At 38.8% G+C, this 18,690-nt stretch overlaps 1 protein-coding gene across 1 annotated transcript; it reads right to left on the bottom strand.

The window, feature by feature from the left end:
• Positions 1–1,735: 1,735 nt before the first annotated feature.
• On the bottom strand, positions 1,736–15,327 carry snx22 (sorting nexin 22). Its single transcript, XM_079559611.1, has 7 exons — positions 15,263–15,327; positions 12,747–12,830; positions 11,496–11,600; positions 9,888–9,982; positions 6,955–6,990; positions 4,631–4,698; positions 1,736–1,851 (listed from the first exon to the last, which is right to left on the bottom strand). Exons 1-7 carry the CDS (start codon positions 15,323–15,325, stop codon positions 1,757–1,759), a joined length of 546 nt encoding a protein of 181 aa, XP_079415737.1. The 5' UTR covers positions 15,326–15,327; the 3' UTR covers positions 1,736–1,756.
• Positions 15,328–18,690: the final 3,363 nt, after the last annotated feature.

Consider the following 18,690-nt stretch of genomic DNA (forward strand, 5'->3'; position numbering starts at 1 on the left):
CCTACAAAACTAAATGGATCTTTTTCCTGACATCAGATTTTTTTTCAGCACTTTTTTGTCGGGCAGTCGAATCATTTCTGTCAAATTTTCGTGACTTTATTGTCACTTTTTCGTCCAAATTATTCACATTTTTTTGTCAAATTCTTATCACTTTTTCTCGCAAATTTTCGTCAATTTTTTGTAATTTTTTTCTCCCTTTTCTGTCTTTTTTTCGTCATTTTCTCGTCTTTTTTGTAATTTTTTTGTCTTTTTTTTTGTCTTTTTGTCATTTTTTTCGTCATTTTTTCGTCACATTTTTGCCTCATTTGAAAGCTAAGACCAACAAAACTAAATGGATCTTTTTCCTCACGTCATCAGATTTTTTTTCAGCACTTTTTTGTCAGGCAGTCGGCTCATTTCTGTCAAATTTTCGTGACTTTTTTGTCACTTTTTCGTCAAATTTTTCCTTTTTTTTCCTCATTTTTTTGTCATTTTTTCGTCAAATTCTTATCACTTTTTTGTCAATTTTTTGTCACTTTTTCGTAACTTTTTCGTCATTTTTTTCTTTTTTCCCCCTCATTTTTTTTGTCATTTTTTCGTCAAATTTTTGTCAATTTTTCGTCAATGTTTTCTCACTTTTTTCACATTTTCATCCTTGTTTTCGTCTCAGTTTTGTCGCTATTTTCACACCTTTTTTCCAGAAGCTTTTAGATTGGGGTAAAGCTGGAGAAAATGTGCTCGGTTCAGGTGGGAGTTAAGTATATGGTTGGTTAGTCTGGTGTTATCAGTGATTTGCCTCAGGTGCTCTGTGGAGCGGGTCACACTGTTTTCAATGCAGGCTAGCTGATACCATAGACACGCACTAGCCTTGCACTAGCCTAGCACCACGAAACTCTTCAAATATAAGAACTGCATGAATTACAAAAAAGAAATATATCCATAAATCAGCAACATAACGAGGAAATGAGGCCCTGTGTCAAACATCCTGAAACATCCCTTTAACTTTGACAGTAACTTAAGCTTCAGTACCCGATACTCCCCAGCAGGTCTAAAGTACCTCAAGTACACACATCACTACCCGTGTTTCCTGTTTCTCACCTGTGTGGTTGAGTGGTCAGAATGTTGAGGCTCACGGGAGCATGAAGGCGTCTCAATGAGAAGATGCTACAGAACTAAATAAAACAGTCCATTCAAAGGCTCCAAAGCGTGTGGTGATGTTCAGTGTTAGAGTAAAGGGGGGGTGGGGTCTCTGAAGCGTGTGGTGATGTTCAGTGTTAGAGTAAAGGGGGGGTGGGGTCTCTGAAGCGTGTGGTGATGTTCAGTGTTAGAGTACAGGGGGGGGTGGGGTCTCTGAAGCGTGTGGTGATGTTCAGTGTTAGAGTAAAGGGGGGGTGGGGTCTCTGAAGCGTGTGGTGATGTTCAGTGTTAGAGTAAAGGGGGGGGTGGGGTCTCTGAAGCGTGTGGTGATGTTCAGTGTTAGAGTACAGGGGGGGTGGGGTCTCTGAAGCGTGTGGTGATGTTCAGTGTTAGAGTACAGGGGGGGTGGGGTCTCTGAAGCGTGTTGTGATGTTCAGTGTTAGAGTAAAGGGGGGGTGGGGTCTCTGAAGCGTGTGGTGATGTTCAGTGTTAGAGTAAAGGGGGGGTGGGGTCTCTGAAGCGTGTGGTGATGTTCAGTGTTAGAGTAAAGGGGGGGGTGGGGTCTCTGAAGCGTGTGGTGATGTTCAGTGTTAGAGTACAGGGGGGGTGGGGTCTCTGAAGCGTGTGGTGATGTTCAGTGTTAGAGTACAGGGGGGGTGGGGTCTCTGAAGCTCACTCTCGCCTCTCGGGTGTAGAAACCCTGGAGGACGCCGTCCGTCACCACGTCAGGGAGATCTGGAGTCAAAGCAGCGGGAATGTGTTAGGAAGCTCTGGGAACTGTCAATACAATTACCAAGAAGAAGAAGGAGAAGGAGAAGAAGAAGGCTGTATCCGAATGTCCACCCTAGTCCCTAACCCCTCATTCACTACATAGGCCCGCACTATAGAGGCACTATATAGTCACTGATTCTGTTGGCGATTCGGACACAAGACACGACTTTCTCCGCGCTGTGTGACGTCAGGCGCTGCGGCTGCAGATATATATATATATTTTTTTTTATCTGAATTTATTTATTGTTACAAACGTTTATTTTATGAAACAGAACGACTGTTTTGGCACTTTTACAGGTGTTACTGTCATCACAAAAAAAAAAAAGTCACCCCAGCGTGAGCTCAGAGACGCCGACAGTCGGTCAGAGCCCGGTGTCCGAACACCAGCAGATTGAGCGACTACATCTGCTAAAAGTTCAATAAACTCCGGGAATAAAGTATTTCTACGATAAAAACCAAACTCAGACAGTGGAATATTTATGGATAAATACGAGTCAGATACGCTTTTACTTCACATGGATTTTACGTGAATGGCTTGGATTATTCGAGCTCCAGCTAAAGGTTAGCAGCTGACGTTAGCATGAAGCTGTCGGTCATTTAACAGCTCCAGCTTTGCGATGCCCGATCCCGTCAGACCTTGGAAGCTCAGCAGGGAAGGGCCTGGTCGGTACTTGGATGGGAGACCGTTTAGTAACACCAGGAAGCCTAGCGAATGTAGTGAGTGGTTGGTGGTGGTCGGAGGGGCCGATGGCGCAGACTGGTTGCCTCGCTTCCGTCAGTCTACCCCAGGGCAGCTGTGGCTACAATAGTAGCTTACCACCACCGGGTATGGAGTGAATGAATAGTGCAATGTAAAGCGTCTTTGAGTGTCCAGAAAAGCGCTATATAAAACCAATGCATTATTATTATTATTATTATTAACAGCTCCAGCTAAAGGTTAGCAGCTAATGTTAGCATGAAGCTGTCGATCATTTAACAGCGCAAGCTAAAGGTTAGCAGCTAATGTTAGCATGAAGCTGTCGATCATTTAACAGCTCCAGCTAAAGGTTTGCAGCTAACGTTAGCATGAAGCTATCGGTCATTTAACAGCTCCAGCTAAAGGTTAGCAGCTAACGTTAGCATCTTTTCACAGTAACCGTTTATATTCAGGTCGTTTATTCATGAGAAACACAAACACTCGACTGAAACAGCTGATTTACTTCAGTCGTGTTTAGTTCACAGACCTGTCTCTGTCAGGCTCTTCTCCCACTCTCCCAGTGCATTGTGGTCTATATTGACCCGTTTAGTGACCATCGATGCTCACTACTTTTCCAGATGCATTGTGGGACACCCCTGCAAAATGGCGTGAGCACTATATAGTCACTATATAGGGAATAGTGTGGACATTCGGATACAGCCGAAGACAAAGGAGAAGGAGACAAAGAAGAAGAAGAAGAAGAAGAAGGATGAGAAGAAGAAGACAAAGGAGAAGGAGACAAAGAAGAAGAAGGAGAAGAAGAAGAAGAAGAAGAAGGAGAAGAAGAAGAAGGAGGAGAAGGAGGAGAAGGAGGAGAAGAAGAAGAACAAGAAGGTAAAGCACAACACAGGTAACTTAAACATCTTAAATGAGATAAATGACTTCAAATGAATTAAAGTTCTTCTATGTTGAATTTGAGTCGGACAAACGCCAACGGAACAAGAATAAAACCCACTTGAAATCAGACAAATAACTGGTTTTCACGTGAAATGACACAAAGTTATCTGAGTTAAGAGAATAAGTAAAGGTTTTATTTCATCTAAGACCAGACCAAATCTACCCAAACCTTAGATTTAATCTGTTCATTCAATAAAACCGTTATTCTTTTTCCAGCACTTCATAATGTATGACCTAATTTTGTCACTTTTTGGTTGAATTTTTGTCACTTTTTTGTTGAATTTTTGTCACTTTTTTGTTGAATTCTCTATTGATCTCACGATGGAAAAATTCACTCTGACATTTAAATGATTTCTGTTTCTTTATCATTAACGTCTTATAAGGTGATGTTTAGAGGAACCAAAGAGTAACAAAAACTCAACAAAAAAGTGACAAAATTTCAACAAAAATGTGACAAAAAATTCAACAAAAAAGTGACAAAAAAGTGACAAAAACTCAACAAAAAAGTGACAAAAAATCAACAAAAATGCAACAAAAAAGTGACAAAAAAGTGACAAAAAAGTGACAAAATTTCAACAAAAAAGTGACAAAAATGTGACAAAAAATCAACAAAAAAGTGACAAAAAATCAACAAAATGTGACAAAAAATTCAACAAAAAAGTGACAAAAAATCAACAAAAATGTGACAAAAAATCAACAAAAAAGTGACAAAAATGTGACAAAAAATCAACAAAAAAGTGACAAAAAATCAACAAAAATGTGACAAAAAATCAACAAAAATGTGACAAAAATGGAAAAAAGAAAAAAAACATACAAAAGGTGACATAACACGGCAACAACGCAAGAAAAAAGATCAGTTTTGTGGGTCTTAGCTTTCAAATGAGGTGTTACACAAAGAGGACAGAATGCCTTTGGTTTAGGCGGGTGGTAAGAGGCTAATGCTAACGGACTATAAGTTAAGACATTAGCTGCTTCTCCTGTTCGTTCCTATGTTCCTCACTCCCTTTTCTAACATCCCAGTTCTTCACAGGTAAAGGGTTTTATGGAGAGTCCAGAGTGTTTGGCTTTTGTTGTGATTGTGAAAGGAAGAAAAGGGTTTTGTTTCTGCACCTGAGGAGTAATCGGAGACGTACGGGTCACAGAAGAATCCCACCACGCGCTGCTGCGGGAAGTGATAACTGTGGGAGGAAACAGAGGAGAGTCAGGCTGAGGAAAATCACCGTCTACAATCAGATAAACGACTGAAAAAGAGAGAGAGAGGATTTATTTATGTTTGGACTAGTGTTGAAATACGAGGCTAACGGGACAAACAGAAAACCATTTACAAACACACTTCCTTTATACTTGAAATGAGACATAAAAAATGCTTGTTCCATTGGAGAAAGAACGAAAGAAAAACAGTGAGAGAAAAAGAGAGAGAGAAAAAGAGAAGAAGGGAGACAAAGAAAGAGAGGGAGAGAGAAAGAAAGAAAGAGAGAAAAAAGGAGAGAAAAAGAGAAGAAGGGAGAAAAAGAAAGAGGGAGAGGGAAAAAAAGGAGAAAGAAAGAGAGCGAGAGAAAGAGAAAAAGGGAGCAAAAGAGAGAGAAAAAGAAAAAATTAGAAAAAGAGACAAGGAGAAAGATAGAAAGAGGGAGAGGGAAAAAGAGAGAGAGAAAGAGACAAAGAGAGAGAGAAAACGAGAGAGAGAGAGAAAGAAAGAGAGGGAGAGGGAAAAAGAGAGAGAGAAAAAAGGAGAAAGGGAGAGAGCGAGAGAAAAAGAGAAAACAAGGAGAGAAAAAGAAAGAGGGAGAGAGAAAGAAAGAAAGAAAGAGAAAAAATTAGGAAAAAGAGACAGAGAGAAAAAAGGAGAGAAAAAGAAAGAATGAAAGGGAAAGAGTGAGAGAGAAAAAGAGACAAAGAGAGAGAAAAGGGGAGAGAGAGAGAAAGAAAGAGAAACAGTGAGAAAGAGAAAAAGGGAGCAAAAGAGAGAGAAAGAAAGAAGAAAATGAGAAAAAGAGACAAGGAGAGAGAAAGAAAAAGAAAAAGAGAGAGAGAAAGAGAAACAGTGAGAGAAAGAGAGAGAGAAAAAAAAGGAGAAAGGGAGAAAAAGAAAGAGGGAGAGAGAAAGGAAGAAAGAAAGGGAAAGAGTGAGAGGGAAAAAAGATAGAGACAAAGAGACAAAGAGGGAGAAAAGGAGAGAGAAAGAAAGAGAGGGAAAATAAGGAGAAAGGGAGAAAGAGAAAAAAGGAGAGAGAGAAAATGAAAGAAAGAAAGAGGGAGATGGAAAAATAGAGAGAGAGAAAAAAAGGAGAAAGAAAGAGAGCGAGAGAAAGAGAAAATGAGAAAAAGAGACAAGGAGGGAGAAAGAAAGAAAGAAAACAGTGAGAGAAAAAGAGAAGAAGGGAGACAAAGAAAGAGAGAAAAAAGGAGAGAGAAAGAAAGAATTAAAGGGAAAGAGGGAGAGGGAAAAAGAGAGAGAAAGAGACAAAGAGAGAGAAACAGTGAGAAAGAGAAAAAGGGAGCAAAAGAGAGAGAGAAAGAAGAAAATGAGAAAAAGAGACAAGGAGAGAGAAAGAAAAAGAGAGAAAGAGGGAGAGGGAAAAAAAGAGAGAGAAAGAGAAACAGTGAGAGAAAGAGAGAGAGAAAAAAGGAGAAAGGGAGAAAAATAAAGAGGGAGAGAAAGGAAGAAAGAAAGAAAGAGAAAAAATGAGGAAAAAGAGACAAAGAGAGAGAAAAGGAGAGAGAGGGAGAGGGAAAATAAGGAGAAAGGGAGAAAGAGAAAAAACGAGAGAAAAAATAAAAGAAAGAAAGAAGGAGAGGGAAAAAGAGAGAGAGAGAAAGAAAGAGAAACAGTGAGAGAAAAAAGGAGAAAGGGAGAGAGCGAGAGAAAAAGAGAAAACAAGGAGAGAAAAAGAGAAGGGAGAAAAAGAAAGAGGGAGAGAGAAAGAAGAAAGAGAAAGAGTGAGAGGGAAAAAGAGACAAAGAGAGAGAAAGAAGGAGAGAAAGGGAGAGGGGAAAAAGAAAGAGAAAAAGAGAGAGAAAAGGAGAAAGAGACAAAGAAGGAGAGAGAGAAAGAAAGAACAAAAGGGAGCGGGAAAAATAAAGAAAGAGGGAGAGGGAAAAGGAGAGAGAGAATAAGGAGAGAAAGAGACAGAAATAAAGAGCCAAAGCTATGACAAAGTGCACTAGTCAACATGATTAACAAGCTGCCAAACGTTCAGCCTTTACCATTTTACAAGGAAAAGCATTTGCTCTGAAATCCAAGCCCTTTTTTCCACCTTCTGTCGCTCACGTTACTCCTCTTTGCAGCTTCTCTCGCCTCTCTCGCCTCTCTCACTTCTCTCACCTCTCTCACTTCTCTCACTTCTCTCACCTCTCTCACTTCTCTCACTTCTCTCACCTCTCTCACCTCTGTGGAAGCTTCACAGTAAATGTAACTGTATAAAACATCGTACCTGCCGTCGTCTTGACTGTCCAGGTCATCGAGGGACCTGAAGGGAAACAGAAACTTTACAAAACGTGGAACAAACATTTTGCTTCGAGTAAAACATTCCCAAAGTGACCGTTGTTTAACCGGAGACAGAAAAAAAGAGTGAATCGAAAGTTCAAATTGCACAAACCCGGTCCTCGCTAGGGCTGCTCGATTATTGAAAAAATAATAATCACGATTATTTTTGTCATAATTGAAATCACGATTATTCAAACGATTATTTGTTGCCTTTAAAAAAAAAACATCAAAAAAGTGACAAAAATCCAGCAAAAAAGTGACAAAAATCCAGCAAAAAAGTGACAAAAATCCAGCAAAAAAAGACAAAAATCCAGCAAAAAAGTGACAAAAATCCAGCAAAAAAGTGACAAAAATCCAGCAAAAAAGTGACAAAAATCCAGCAAAAAAGTGACAAAAATCCAGCAAAAAAGTGACAAAAATCCAGCAAAAAAGTGACAAAAATCCAGCAAAAAAGTGACAAAAATCCAGCAAAAAAGTGACAAAAATCCAGCAAAAAAATGACAAAAATCCAGCAAAAAAAGTGACAAAAATCCAGCTAAAAAAGTGACAAAAATCCATCAAAAAAAGTTACAAAAATCCATCAAAAAAAAAGACAAAAATCCATCAAAAAAGTGACAAAAATCCAGCAAAAAAAAGACTAAAATCCATCAAAAAAAGTTACAAAAATCCATCAAAAAAAAAGACAAAAATCCATCAAAAAAGTGACAAAAATCCATCAAAAAAAGTTACAAAAATCCATCAAAAAAGTGACAAAAATCCAGCAAAAAAAGTGACAAAAATCCATCACAAAAAGTTACAAAAATCCATCAAAAAAAAGACAAAAATCCATCAAAAAAGTGACAAAAATCCATCAAAAAAGTGACAAAAATCCATCAAAAAAGTGACAAAAATCCATCAAAAAAGTGAAAAAAATCCCAAAAATTAAAAATTGAAAAAAAATTGAAAAATTGAAAAATTGAAAGAAAAAAAATAAAAAAAAAAAAAAATCGATTTTTTGCGATTATGCTAATTTTGTAATCGTTTACTGTTGTAATCAAAATCGTAATCGAATTTAGATTAATTGCACAGCCCTAGTCCTCGCTTCAGGAAAATAATGTCTAATTACTGTATTAAAGTAGAGGAAATAATATAAGGTTTTATGTAAGGGATAATGTATAGAACGCTGGTCATTATCTGGAAAATAAGCCTCTTCAGGGCGAACCGGTCTTGTTTCGCCCTGAAGGTGCTTATTTTCCCGATAATGACCAGCGTTCTATAAATTATCCGCTGATTATTCGGCCATTTTCCAACTGAACACACACAACATAAACTTCGTACACTTTTATGAAGGTCCAAAGTTTCTTTAATGACTTCCGCGACAAAGGTTTGCGCGTTGTTCGGCAACGTTTTGCTAGGCTAGAAGCAGGGACGGGCGATACCACATTTTTTGGAATCGATACGATACCGATACTTTTGGGGTCTTTTTTGTCGATACCGATACTGGTCATTTCATATGTGTGAATGTATTTCAATCAATATACATTTCTAAAACTGGTTATTTTATACAATTAACTGGTCAATTAAAATGATATTACTTTAACTGGTTAAATAAACAATGTTAATGTGAAATTAAACACATAAACACAATTTTACATTAATACTTAAATGACAAACAGAACCTGAACCAGAATGATATGTCTGGCTCAGTTCAATCCTTTGCTGCTGTGACTGTTTTGACTCAGAACAAAGAAATAAATCATCCTTTTGTGTTGATAATCGCTGCCCTGCCTTCCTTTTACATATGCAAATTAGTATCGATACTTTTTGCCCAATATCGATACTTAAAAAGTAGCCGTTTGGTATCGATATATCAATACTATGGTATCGATCCGCCCATCCCTTGCTAGAAGCAGCTAGGCTAGCAGCTAGCCTAGCTGCAGCGTCATTATTTTTCTCAGAGGTCCTTTATCAGAAAATAATGACCGGGAGAACGTTGGGAAATCCCATTCAAATCAACGGAGCTTCTACTTACGTCGTGAAGAGCCGGATAATAAAGGTTAAGGATAAAGGTTAAGAGCACCTTTATAAACATGTCCAGGAGCTTTACAGTCTAAGAGAACAGTAAACATGAACCACTGAACATATTTGCACTAAACTACAGGGTTAGCAGGTTTCACACTTGGGAGTATCTGGAAACAGGATGTAAATGATTCTTTTGTTAAGTAGATGATATATTGCAGTGGTTCTCAACCTGCGGGTCGCGAGACAAATTTGGGGGGTCGCCAGATCATTTAGATAAAATACCCATATTTTCATTAGCGTATAATCTGATGTTTTATTGTAGTATGTGTTTGCTATTTTACCAGAGTGACATTATTTGTTTGTAGTTTGATGAATTTCATTTTAGCCATTTGTTGTTGTTTTTTAACCCCTTAACTCCCACCTGAACTGAGCCCATTTTCTCCAGTTTGGCTTTACCCCAATGCCAAAGCTTCTGGAAAAAAGCTGAGACGAAAACAATGATGGAAATGGGACAAAAAAGTGAGAAAACATTGACAAAAAAAATGACCAAAATGTAACAAAAAAAGGAAAAAAAAGGTGACAAAACGTGACACAAAAATGTGATATAAATTTGACCAAAAAAATAAAAAAATTTGACAAAAAATGACAAAAAGTTACAAAAATGAGTTGAATACTCGACAAAAAAATGATGGGAAAAAAACGTGCTGACGTGAGGAAAAAGATCCTCTCTGTTCAGGCGGGAGTTAAGAGGTTAAGAATTACGTCGGCTACTATTTCTATTTCTCCCGACCCGAGCGGGGGTCACAAATCCCTTTTACTGTTAAAATGGGGGTTGCGGCGCCAAAAGGTTGAGAACCACTGATGTATTGTGATACTGACTCCATGCTGTAGGCCTTGGTCCCGGAGTGGAAGTGTTTCAGATGAAGGAAGTCCAGCAAAACCTGCGGCACGTCTTCGTTCTGATAAATGATGTCCTGAAAAAGGAGAAACAAAACAAAAGACTGATTGGAATGTGCTGACGTTACAAGATGTATTTGTTGTGAATTTGTGAAATTTTGCAGGGACACATCTTTAAAGAGGGGGTGTTCTGCTTTAAAGAGGGGGTGTTCTGCTTTAAAGAGGGGGTGTTCTGCTTTAAAGAGGGGGTGTTCTGCTTTAAAGAGGGGGTGTTCTGCTTTTCTCAGTCCCACAGCACCAGTCTATATCTCACTACAATGATGACAAACCTTCTGTTGGTCTGTAAATGCAGTAAATTAGAATAACTGCCTTGTATAAAATGAGACGAAAACAATGATGGAAATGTGACAAAAATGTGACAAAAAAAAATGGAAATGCTTGGTAAATATTTCTGTATTCCCTTCAACTTTCCTGAATATAAAACGTTTGTTCATACACGAGGACAAACAGACGCCTCCATCTGCCTGGTGTCCATCAAGAGTTAAACTGTGAACAACTTCAATAAAGTGAAAATGTCACAAACTGCAGCTTCATGTGTGATAAGGGGGAGGTTTGAGTGAGCAGATGTTCTCCTCTTCCTGTGAAAACATCTGTCTGTACCCTGTTTGCTGCTCAAACAAACTAATGAACTAAAACAAAGTATCTAATTGCTTTTTCTTCGGTTTTAGACTTGGCTGTGATTGGCTAATACAATATTTGCTTCATCCAATAAGCATCAAATATCCCCCCCCAAAAAGTCTTTCCAGATTTATATCAGTGTTAAACATATTTTAGTTTTACTTTTAGTCTTTTGAGAGATTTAGTAAAAAAAAAGTTTCAATTTTAGTCTAGTTTTAGTCGAATAAAATTGCATGTTAATTTAGTCGACTAAATTTCAGACTAATTGAGTGGACTTTGCATTGATAATATTGATTCTAATCATGTTTAATGTTGTTCCTCTGCTTCATGTTTCTGCTCCACATGAACAAAGCTCAGAGCTGATCCTTTAAACATGATCTGAGGCTCTTTCAGACGCTCAATACAAGTTTGGATGATTTTAGTCTCTCCTTTTACTTTTTATTTAGTCTGATTTTAGTCGACTAAAATATCTGGACATTTTAGTCACAGTTTTAGTCTCATGAGAAACTTTTCATTTAGTTTTAGTCCAATTTTAGTCACAAAAATATCACTTTGACTAAAACTAAGACTAAATATTTTAGTCGACGACATTAACACTGATTTTTCTGGGATACTGTACATGCACCGAGCCCCCGCGTGATCAGATCAGCCATGTCCTTCCTCTCACACACAAATAAAGCCATAGTTGGAGCTTCCGTAAAGGTGATGTACGGGCCAGGTCCACACGACTGAAGAACAGTGTCATACACAAGGCCATGGGGAAGCTGAACTCCCTGCCCTCCCTCCCTCACACCCACCTCCCATCGCCCCCTGCTCCACATGTTTGTAGAGGTCTAAACTACAGGGTGAGCAGATTGTAAGTGTAATGGAGACGGGATCAGACTCAGAGGACGATAAACACGTGAGTCTCACCTGGACATAATCCTCCAGCTCCTGGAGTCTCTGCTCCAGAGGTTTGGTCCGGAGATGCTGGTTTCTTTTACTGGGGAAATCTGGCGTGTGGATCACCTTTCTGAGCTGTGCACAAGACAAACACCTGTTTACAGAAACATCACAGGTCCATCAGTGTCCCCATAGAAGAGGATATTATACTCAGATCATTGTGTGTGACGTGGATTTATTCACAACAGCCAAGGGAACCCAGGGTGCAGCTCCCCCTGGTGGATAGTTTGTGAAGTGCAGGCAATATTAATCCCCTAACTCCCACCTGAACCGAGCACATTTTCTCCAGTTTGGCTTTACCCCAATCCAAAAGCTTCTGGGAAAAAGGTGTGAGAATAGCGACAAAACTGAGACGAAAACAATGATGAAAATGTGAAAAAAGGGAGAAAACATTGACGAAAAAAATACAAAAAAAGTGAGAAAAATTTGAGAAAAAAGTGAGAAAAATGTGATGAAAAATTTAGAAAAAATGGACGAAAAAAGTGACAAAAAATTGAAAAAAATTGAAAAAAAAAATGAAAAAAAGTGACAAAAATTTAGAAAAAAGGGACGAAAAAGTTATACGAATTTGACAAAAAAAATGACAAAAATTGACAAAAAAAAATGACAGAAAATGACAAAAAATGGACGAAAAATGTAGAAAAAATGGACGAAAAAGTGATACGAATTTGACAAAAAAAAATGCGAATAATTTGACGAAAAAGTGACAAAAAATGATTTAAAAAATGACAAAAAATGGACAAAAAAGTGACGAAAAAGTGATAAGAATTTGAAAAGTGAAGAAAAGTGACAAAAAAGTCACGGAAATGTGACAAAAATGAGTCGACTGTCCAACTAAAAAAGTGATGAATAAAATCTGCCGTGAGGAAAAAGATCCGTTTAGTTTTGTAGGTCTTTCAAATGAGGCGTTACTCTGGCCCACAGGATTTGGGTAAAGCTGAACTGGAGAAAATGCTCTCGGTTCAGGCAGGAGTTAAGAGGTTAATAAATAGGATTTATGCACAGAAAAAGTATTTTGGGGGTACATTTTGTCCCTCAGCGCCCCCTCACTAAAACATCTTCCCACGGCTCTGATAACAGCTGAAACATTAAAGTTTCTGTGTTTCTTTTAGCACTTATCCAACTTTGGGTTGCCAGAATCTATGGCTAAAACCAGTTTGCAGTGACTTAACAAGACTGACTCTAAATGTTGAAGAAAAAAATGAATGACCACAGACTTACCTTTCTGTGCAGAGCCTGGAACTCGCTGCTCTTTCTCAGAACAAAATGCTTTCTCTCGTTGAACAAAACCTCCACCCGGAACAGCTGCAAAACAAACACAATGTTCAACAATGTGTCGGTCTCTGTTCGAACACTAGGGGGCGACGTTGCAGTGTATTGTATTCACTTGGTAATTTCAACAGATGATCCACATTTTCAGCAGTTTCAGTGGCAAAGATTATATATAAACATTACACACGAGTTATGTGAGTAAAAACAGAAACATTGTGCTGTTAAAGTCACGACTCGGGATGAAAGTTACTGAAACAGTCACTGTAGGGCTGTGCAAGTAATCGAAATTCGATTACGATTTCGATTACAACAGTAAACGATTACAAAATTAGCATAATCGCAAAAAATCGATTGATTATTTTTTCTAATTTTTATTATTATTATTATTATTATTATTTTTTTAAATGTCTAATTTTTTTTTCCAATTTTTTTTCTTCTAATTTTTAATTTTGGGATTTTTGTCACTTTTCTGCTGGATTTGTGGAATTTTTCTGCTGGATTTTTGTCTTTTTTTTGATGGATTTTTGTCTTTTTTTTGATGGATTTTTGTCACTTTTTTGATGGATTTTTGTCACTTTTCTGCTGGATTTTTGTCTTTTTTTTAATGGATTTTTGTCTTTTTTTTGCTGGATTTTTGTCTTTTTTTTGATGGATTTTTGTCATTTTTTTGATGGATTTTTGTCACTTTTTTGATGGATTTTTGTCTTTTTTTTGATGGATTTTTGTCTTTTTTGATGGATTTTTGTCTTTTTTTTTTATTTTGTCACTTTTTTGGTGAATTTTCGTCTTTTTCTGCTGGATTTTTGTCTTTTTTTTGCTGGATTTTTGTCTTTTTTTGCTGGATTTTTGTCTTTTTTTGCTGGATTTTCATCTTTTTTTGCTGGATTTTTGTCTTTTTTTTGCTGGATTTTTGTCTTTTTTTGCCGGATTTTTGTCCTTTTTTTTTGCTGGATTTTTGTCTTTTTTTTGATGGAATTTTGTCACTTTTTTGATGGATTTTTGTCATTTTCTGCTGGATTTTTGTCTTTTTTTTTTAATGGATTTTTGTCTTTTTTTTTAATGGATTTTTTTCTTTTTTTTGATGGATTTTTTTCACTTTTTTGATGGATTTTTTAAAGGCAACAAATAATCGTTTGAATAATCGTGATTTCAATTATGACAAAAATAATCGTGATTATTAGTTTTTCAATAATCGAGCAGCCCTAAGTCACTGTGTGTGAAGAACAGGCAACACAAGTAACTAATCACATGACCTTTTAGTCATCTGGTCTCCTAGTCAGTGTTCAGTTAAAATTAGACTAAAACTAAATTAAAAGTTCCTCATGAGACTAAAACTGTGACTAAAATGTCCAGATATTTGAGTCGACTAAAATCAGACTAAATAAAAATGAAAAGGAGAGACTAAAATCATCCAAACTTGTATTGAGCGTCTGAAAGAGCCTCAGATCATGTTTAAAGGATCAGCTCTGAGCTTTGTTCATGTGGAGCAGAAACATGAAGCAGAGGAACAACATTAAACATGATTAGAATCAATGTTATCAATGCAAAGTCCACTCAATTAGTCTTAAAAAAACTAAATTAAAATATGTTGTCAAAATGACCACTGCTCCTAATAGACAAAAATTGACAAAAAATTGATGAAAAAATGACAAAAAATGGACAAAAATTTGACAAAAAAGTGACAAAAAAGTGAAAAAAAATGGCAAAAAAGTGACAAAAAAATGACAAAAATGGACAAAAAAGTGACAAAAAAGTGACAAAAAAGTGACAAAAAAATGACAAAAAATTGACAAAAAAATGACAAAAAAATGACAAAAAAAATGACAAAAAATTGACAAAAAAGTGACAAAAAAATGACAAAAAAGTGACAAAAAATTGACAAAAAAATGACAATAAAGTGACAAAAAAAATGACAAAAAAGGACAAAATTATGACAAAAAATTGACAAAAATTGACGAAAAAATTGACGAAAAAGTGACAAAAATTTGACCAAAAAAAGGTGAATAATTCGACGAAAAAGTGACAAAAAAGTCACGAAAATTTGACAAAAATGAGTCGACTGCCCAACAAAAAAAGTGCTGAAAAAAAACCTGACGTGAGGAAAAAGCTCCATTTAGTTTTGTAGGTCTTTCAAATGAGACGTTACACGTTACAAATGCTCTCGGTTCAGGCGGGAGTTAAGAGGTTCATAAACACAGAAACAGTATTTTGGGGGTAAACTTTAACTAAAACATCTCCCCCCGGAGTTACGTTTGCTTCGGCGGATCGTGACCGTTTGTGCTTTTGGGGGAAACCGGAAGTGAGCGCGCAGGTAAACAGCAACGGCTCACCTGGTCACCTGGTCACGCGCTAACGTCAATACAAACGGTAAAAAAAACCCAGAGAGAGCGTCTGTCACGCGCTGGCAAAGGCGAACAAGCAAAAACAAACACATCCATCACTGAGTTAAATCACAAGTGTCTCACCTTTCTGGTCTTTCCCGCCTCGTCCTCCTCGCGCTCCATGGAAGGAATGGAAACTTCGATCATGGTCACGTGGACACCGCGCTGCGTCGCGTTTGCGGAGCGGTCACTGCGCTTAAAGGGTCAGAAAGGGAAGGTTTGTGTTCAGGTGCCGCTGCCAGACTGACGCTCCTGTGGCGTGCTCCTAAACCACGCCCACAGTGCAACGGACACGCCCCCTGGTTGGTAACTGGTCGGTCAGTGGGCGTGTCCGCTGCAGTGCGTGCTCGAGGGAAAGGAGGTTACGTTAACTTCAAAGATAATGTGTGATAAAAACGATTTCACAGCAGTTTTATTCCACTTCTGCAAACAGGGAGAATCTGGTCTTCATTTTAGTCTAAGTGATATTTTTAATGACTAAAATCAGACTAAATAAAGATGAAAAGGAGAGACTAAAGCTAATTTAACCCATAGAAATCCACATTGAAATATAAATACTGCTGATTGCTATTGTTGACAATGCTATGTAAACCAAAAGGGTAACCCACCTCTCTGTTGTTCATTTGTGCGAGATCCATATGTAAAAATGGAAGAGCAAAATCACATTAGTACTTTTTTTTTTTGAAAGAAAATATGTAAAATTTTATAATTTGTCTCTTCAATAAAAAATAAATGTGAAGAAAAAAAGAAATCTACATTGAGTACAGGAAAACCAAAACAATGTTTGCATTATTTATTGGTGGTTCTGGGTAGAAGAAGAAGAAGAAGAAGAAGAAGAAGAAGAAGAAGAAGAAGAAGATCTTTATTTCTATAGCGCCTTTCACAGACATGGTCACAAAGCGCTTTACATGAGACAATTGTACATTCACACACACACATCATTCATCCTGGCCTATTGTACATGTTTTTAGTGGTAGGGGAAACCTACGCAGACACGGGGAGAACATGCAAACTCCACACAGAAAGGCCCCGTGCAGGTGGGAATCGAACCCGGACCTTCTAGCTGTGAAGCGAGAGCGCTAACCGCTGCGCCACCGTGTCGCTACCGTAGAGACTTTATCCGGGGCCGGGTCGCGGGGGCAGCAGTCTGATCCACACACACCTCCTCCAGCTGTTCTGCCCCCGAGGCCACACCTCCTCCAGCTGTTCTGACCCCGAGGCCACACCTCCTCCAGCTGTTCTGACCCCGAGGCCACACCTCCTCCAGCTGTTCTGACCCCGAGGCCACACCTCCTCCAGCTGTTCTGACCCCGAGGCGACACCAGGCCAGCTCAGAGACATAGTCCCACCACCGTGTCCTGGGTCCACGAGGCCTTGTCCCACTAGGACATGCCTGGAACACCTCCCGCGGGAGGCGACCAGGAGGTATCCGGAACAGATGCCCGAGCCACCTCAGCTGTGAAGGAGACTCTACTCCGAGCTCCTCCCGGGTAACTGAGCTCCTCCAGCCACCCTGTGAAGGAAACTCATTTCAGCCGCTTGTATTCGCGACCTCGTCCTTTCGGTCATGACCCAAATCTCATGACCATAGGTGAGGATCACATGACCATAGGTGAGGATCACATGACCACAGGTGAGGATCACATGACCATAGGTGAGGATCACCTATCCATAGGTGAGGATCACATGACCATAGGTGAGGATCACATGACCATAGGTGAGGATCACATGACCATAGGTGAGGATCACATGACCATAGGTGAGGATCACCTATCCATAGGTGAGGATCACATGACCATAGGTGAGGATCACATGACCATAGGTGAGGATCACATGACCATAGGTGAGGATCACATGACCATAGGTGAGGATCACATGACCATAGGTGAGGATCACATGACCATAGGTGAGGATCACATGACCATAGGTGAGGGTCACATGACCATAGGTGAGGATCACATGACCATAGGTGAGGGTCACATGACCATAGGTGAGGATCACATGACCATAGGTGAGGATCACATGACCATAGGTGAGGGTCACATGACCATAGGTGAGGATCACATGACCATAGGTGAGGATCACATGACCATAGGTGAGGATCACATGACCATAGGTGAGGGTCACATGACCATAGGTGAGGGTCACATGACCATAGGTGAGGGTCACATGACCATAGGTGAGGATCACATGACCATAGGTGAGGATCACATGACCATAGGTGAGGGTCACATGACCATAGGTGAGGGTCACATGACCATAGGTGAGGGTCACATGACCATAGGTGAGGATCACATGACCATAGGTGAGGATCACATGACCATAGGTGAGGGTCACATGACCATAGGTGAGGGTCACATGACCATAGGTGAGGGTCACATGACCATAGGTGAGGGTCACATGACCATAGGTGAGGATCACATGACCATAGGTGAGGATCACATGACCATAGGTGAGGGTCACATGACCATAGGTGAGGGCGGGGTCGACTCAGCTCCCTCTTCACCACGACAGACCGATACAGCGACCGCATCACTACTGACGCACGAGAGACAAATCAATATTAAAGATTACATTCAATTATTAGGTTTTTTTTAGAGACAGTTTGTCATAATCTGCAGGAGCAAAGAAAAGAAAAAACATGTTATTTTTTCAATACAAATGCTCGTGGGAAACAAAAAGACTTTATGTTTAATGTCAATTTCACCTTTAAATCTGGTGGTTCGAGACCAACATCTTTAAAACCATATTTTCCAGATGATTTTTGAAGATGCAAACGAGAAAACATTAGGTTAGATTTAACTTTATTGTCACTGAGGTGTAAGTTTGTCTTTGTTTCACCATCACAGTCACAGAATCACAGTCACAACAGACAAGACAGCATCAAAAATGGAGTAAAATATTATTTTATATATATTTTTTTTCTTTTACACACCAATCACCAAAGCAAACAGTGGCTCATCTGACCCCACACTACAAAAGTGAATATCAAGCATTGGCTTAAATGACTTGAATTGAGGAAATACATCTTGTTCAGAGAGGGTTTAACTCATTTAGACCTTTTTCCTGATCTGACCGAGATTATTTTGCGAGTTTGATGAAATTCCAGACTGGTTCTAGGGTAAATCTCACTTGAAATAAGAAAGTAACACTGCCAATGGGACAAGACCATTTTTCTTTACCCATTGGCAAAGAAACTTACTTGAAATGAAGGTGAAATGTATTGAAACGAGTCAGAAACATCTCAGAACAAGTGAAATAATCCAGGTCAAATGCCCGACTACATCTTCACGAGTTAAAACAACAAACATTTGGATTATTGTGCTCAAATTGAGATGTTTATACTAATCTAGAAAATTACTTTTTGCAGTGGACTCTCCCCAACTAAATGCAGGAAATAAAAATCATACAAATATGTCGTCAATCCACTGAATAGACCTTTACTTTCATAACGCTGCTGCTGCTGCTGCTGCTGCTGCTGCTGCTGCTGCTGCTGCTGCTGCTGCTGCTGT

The sequence above is a fragment of the Gobius niger genome, assembly GCF_951799975.1.
Source record: "Gobius niger genome assembly, chromosome: 7".
Classification (NCBI taxonomy): Eukaryota; Metazoa; Chordata; class Actinopteri; order Gobiiformes; family Gobiidae; genus Gobius; species Gobius niger.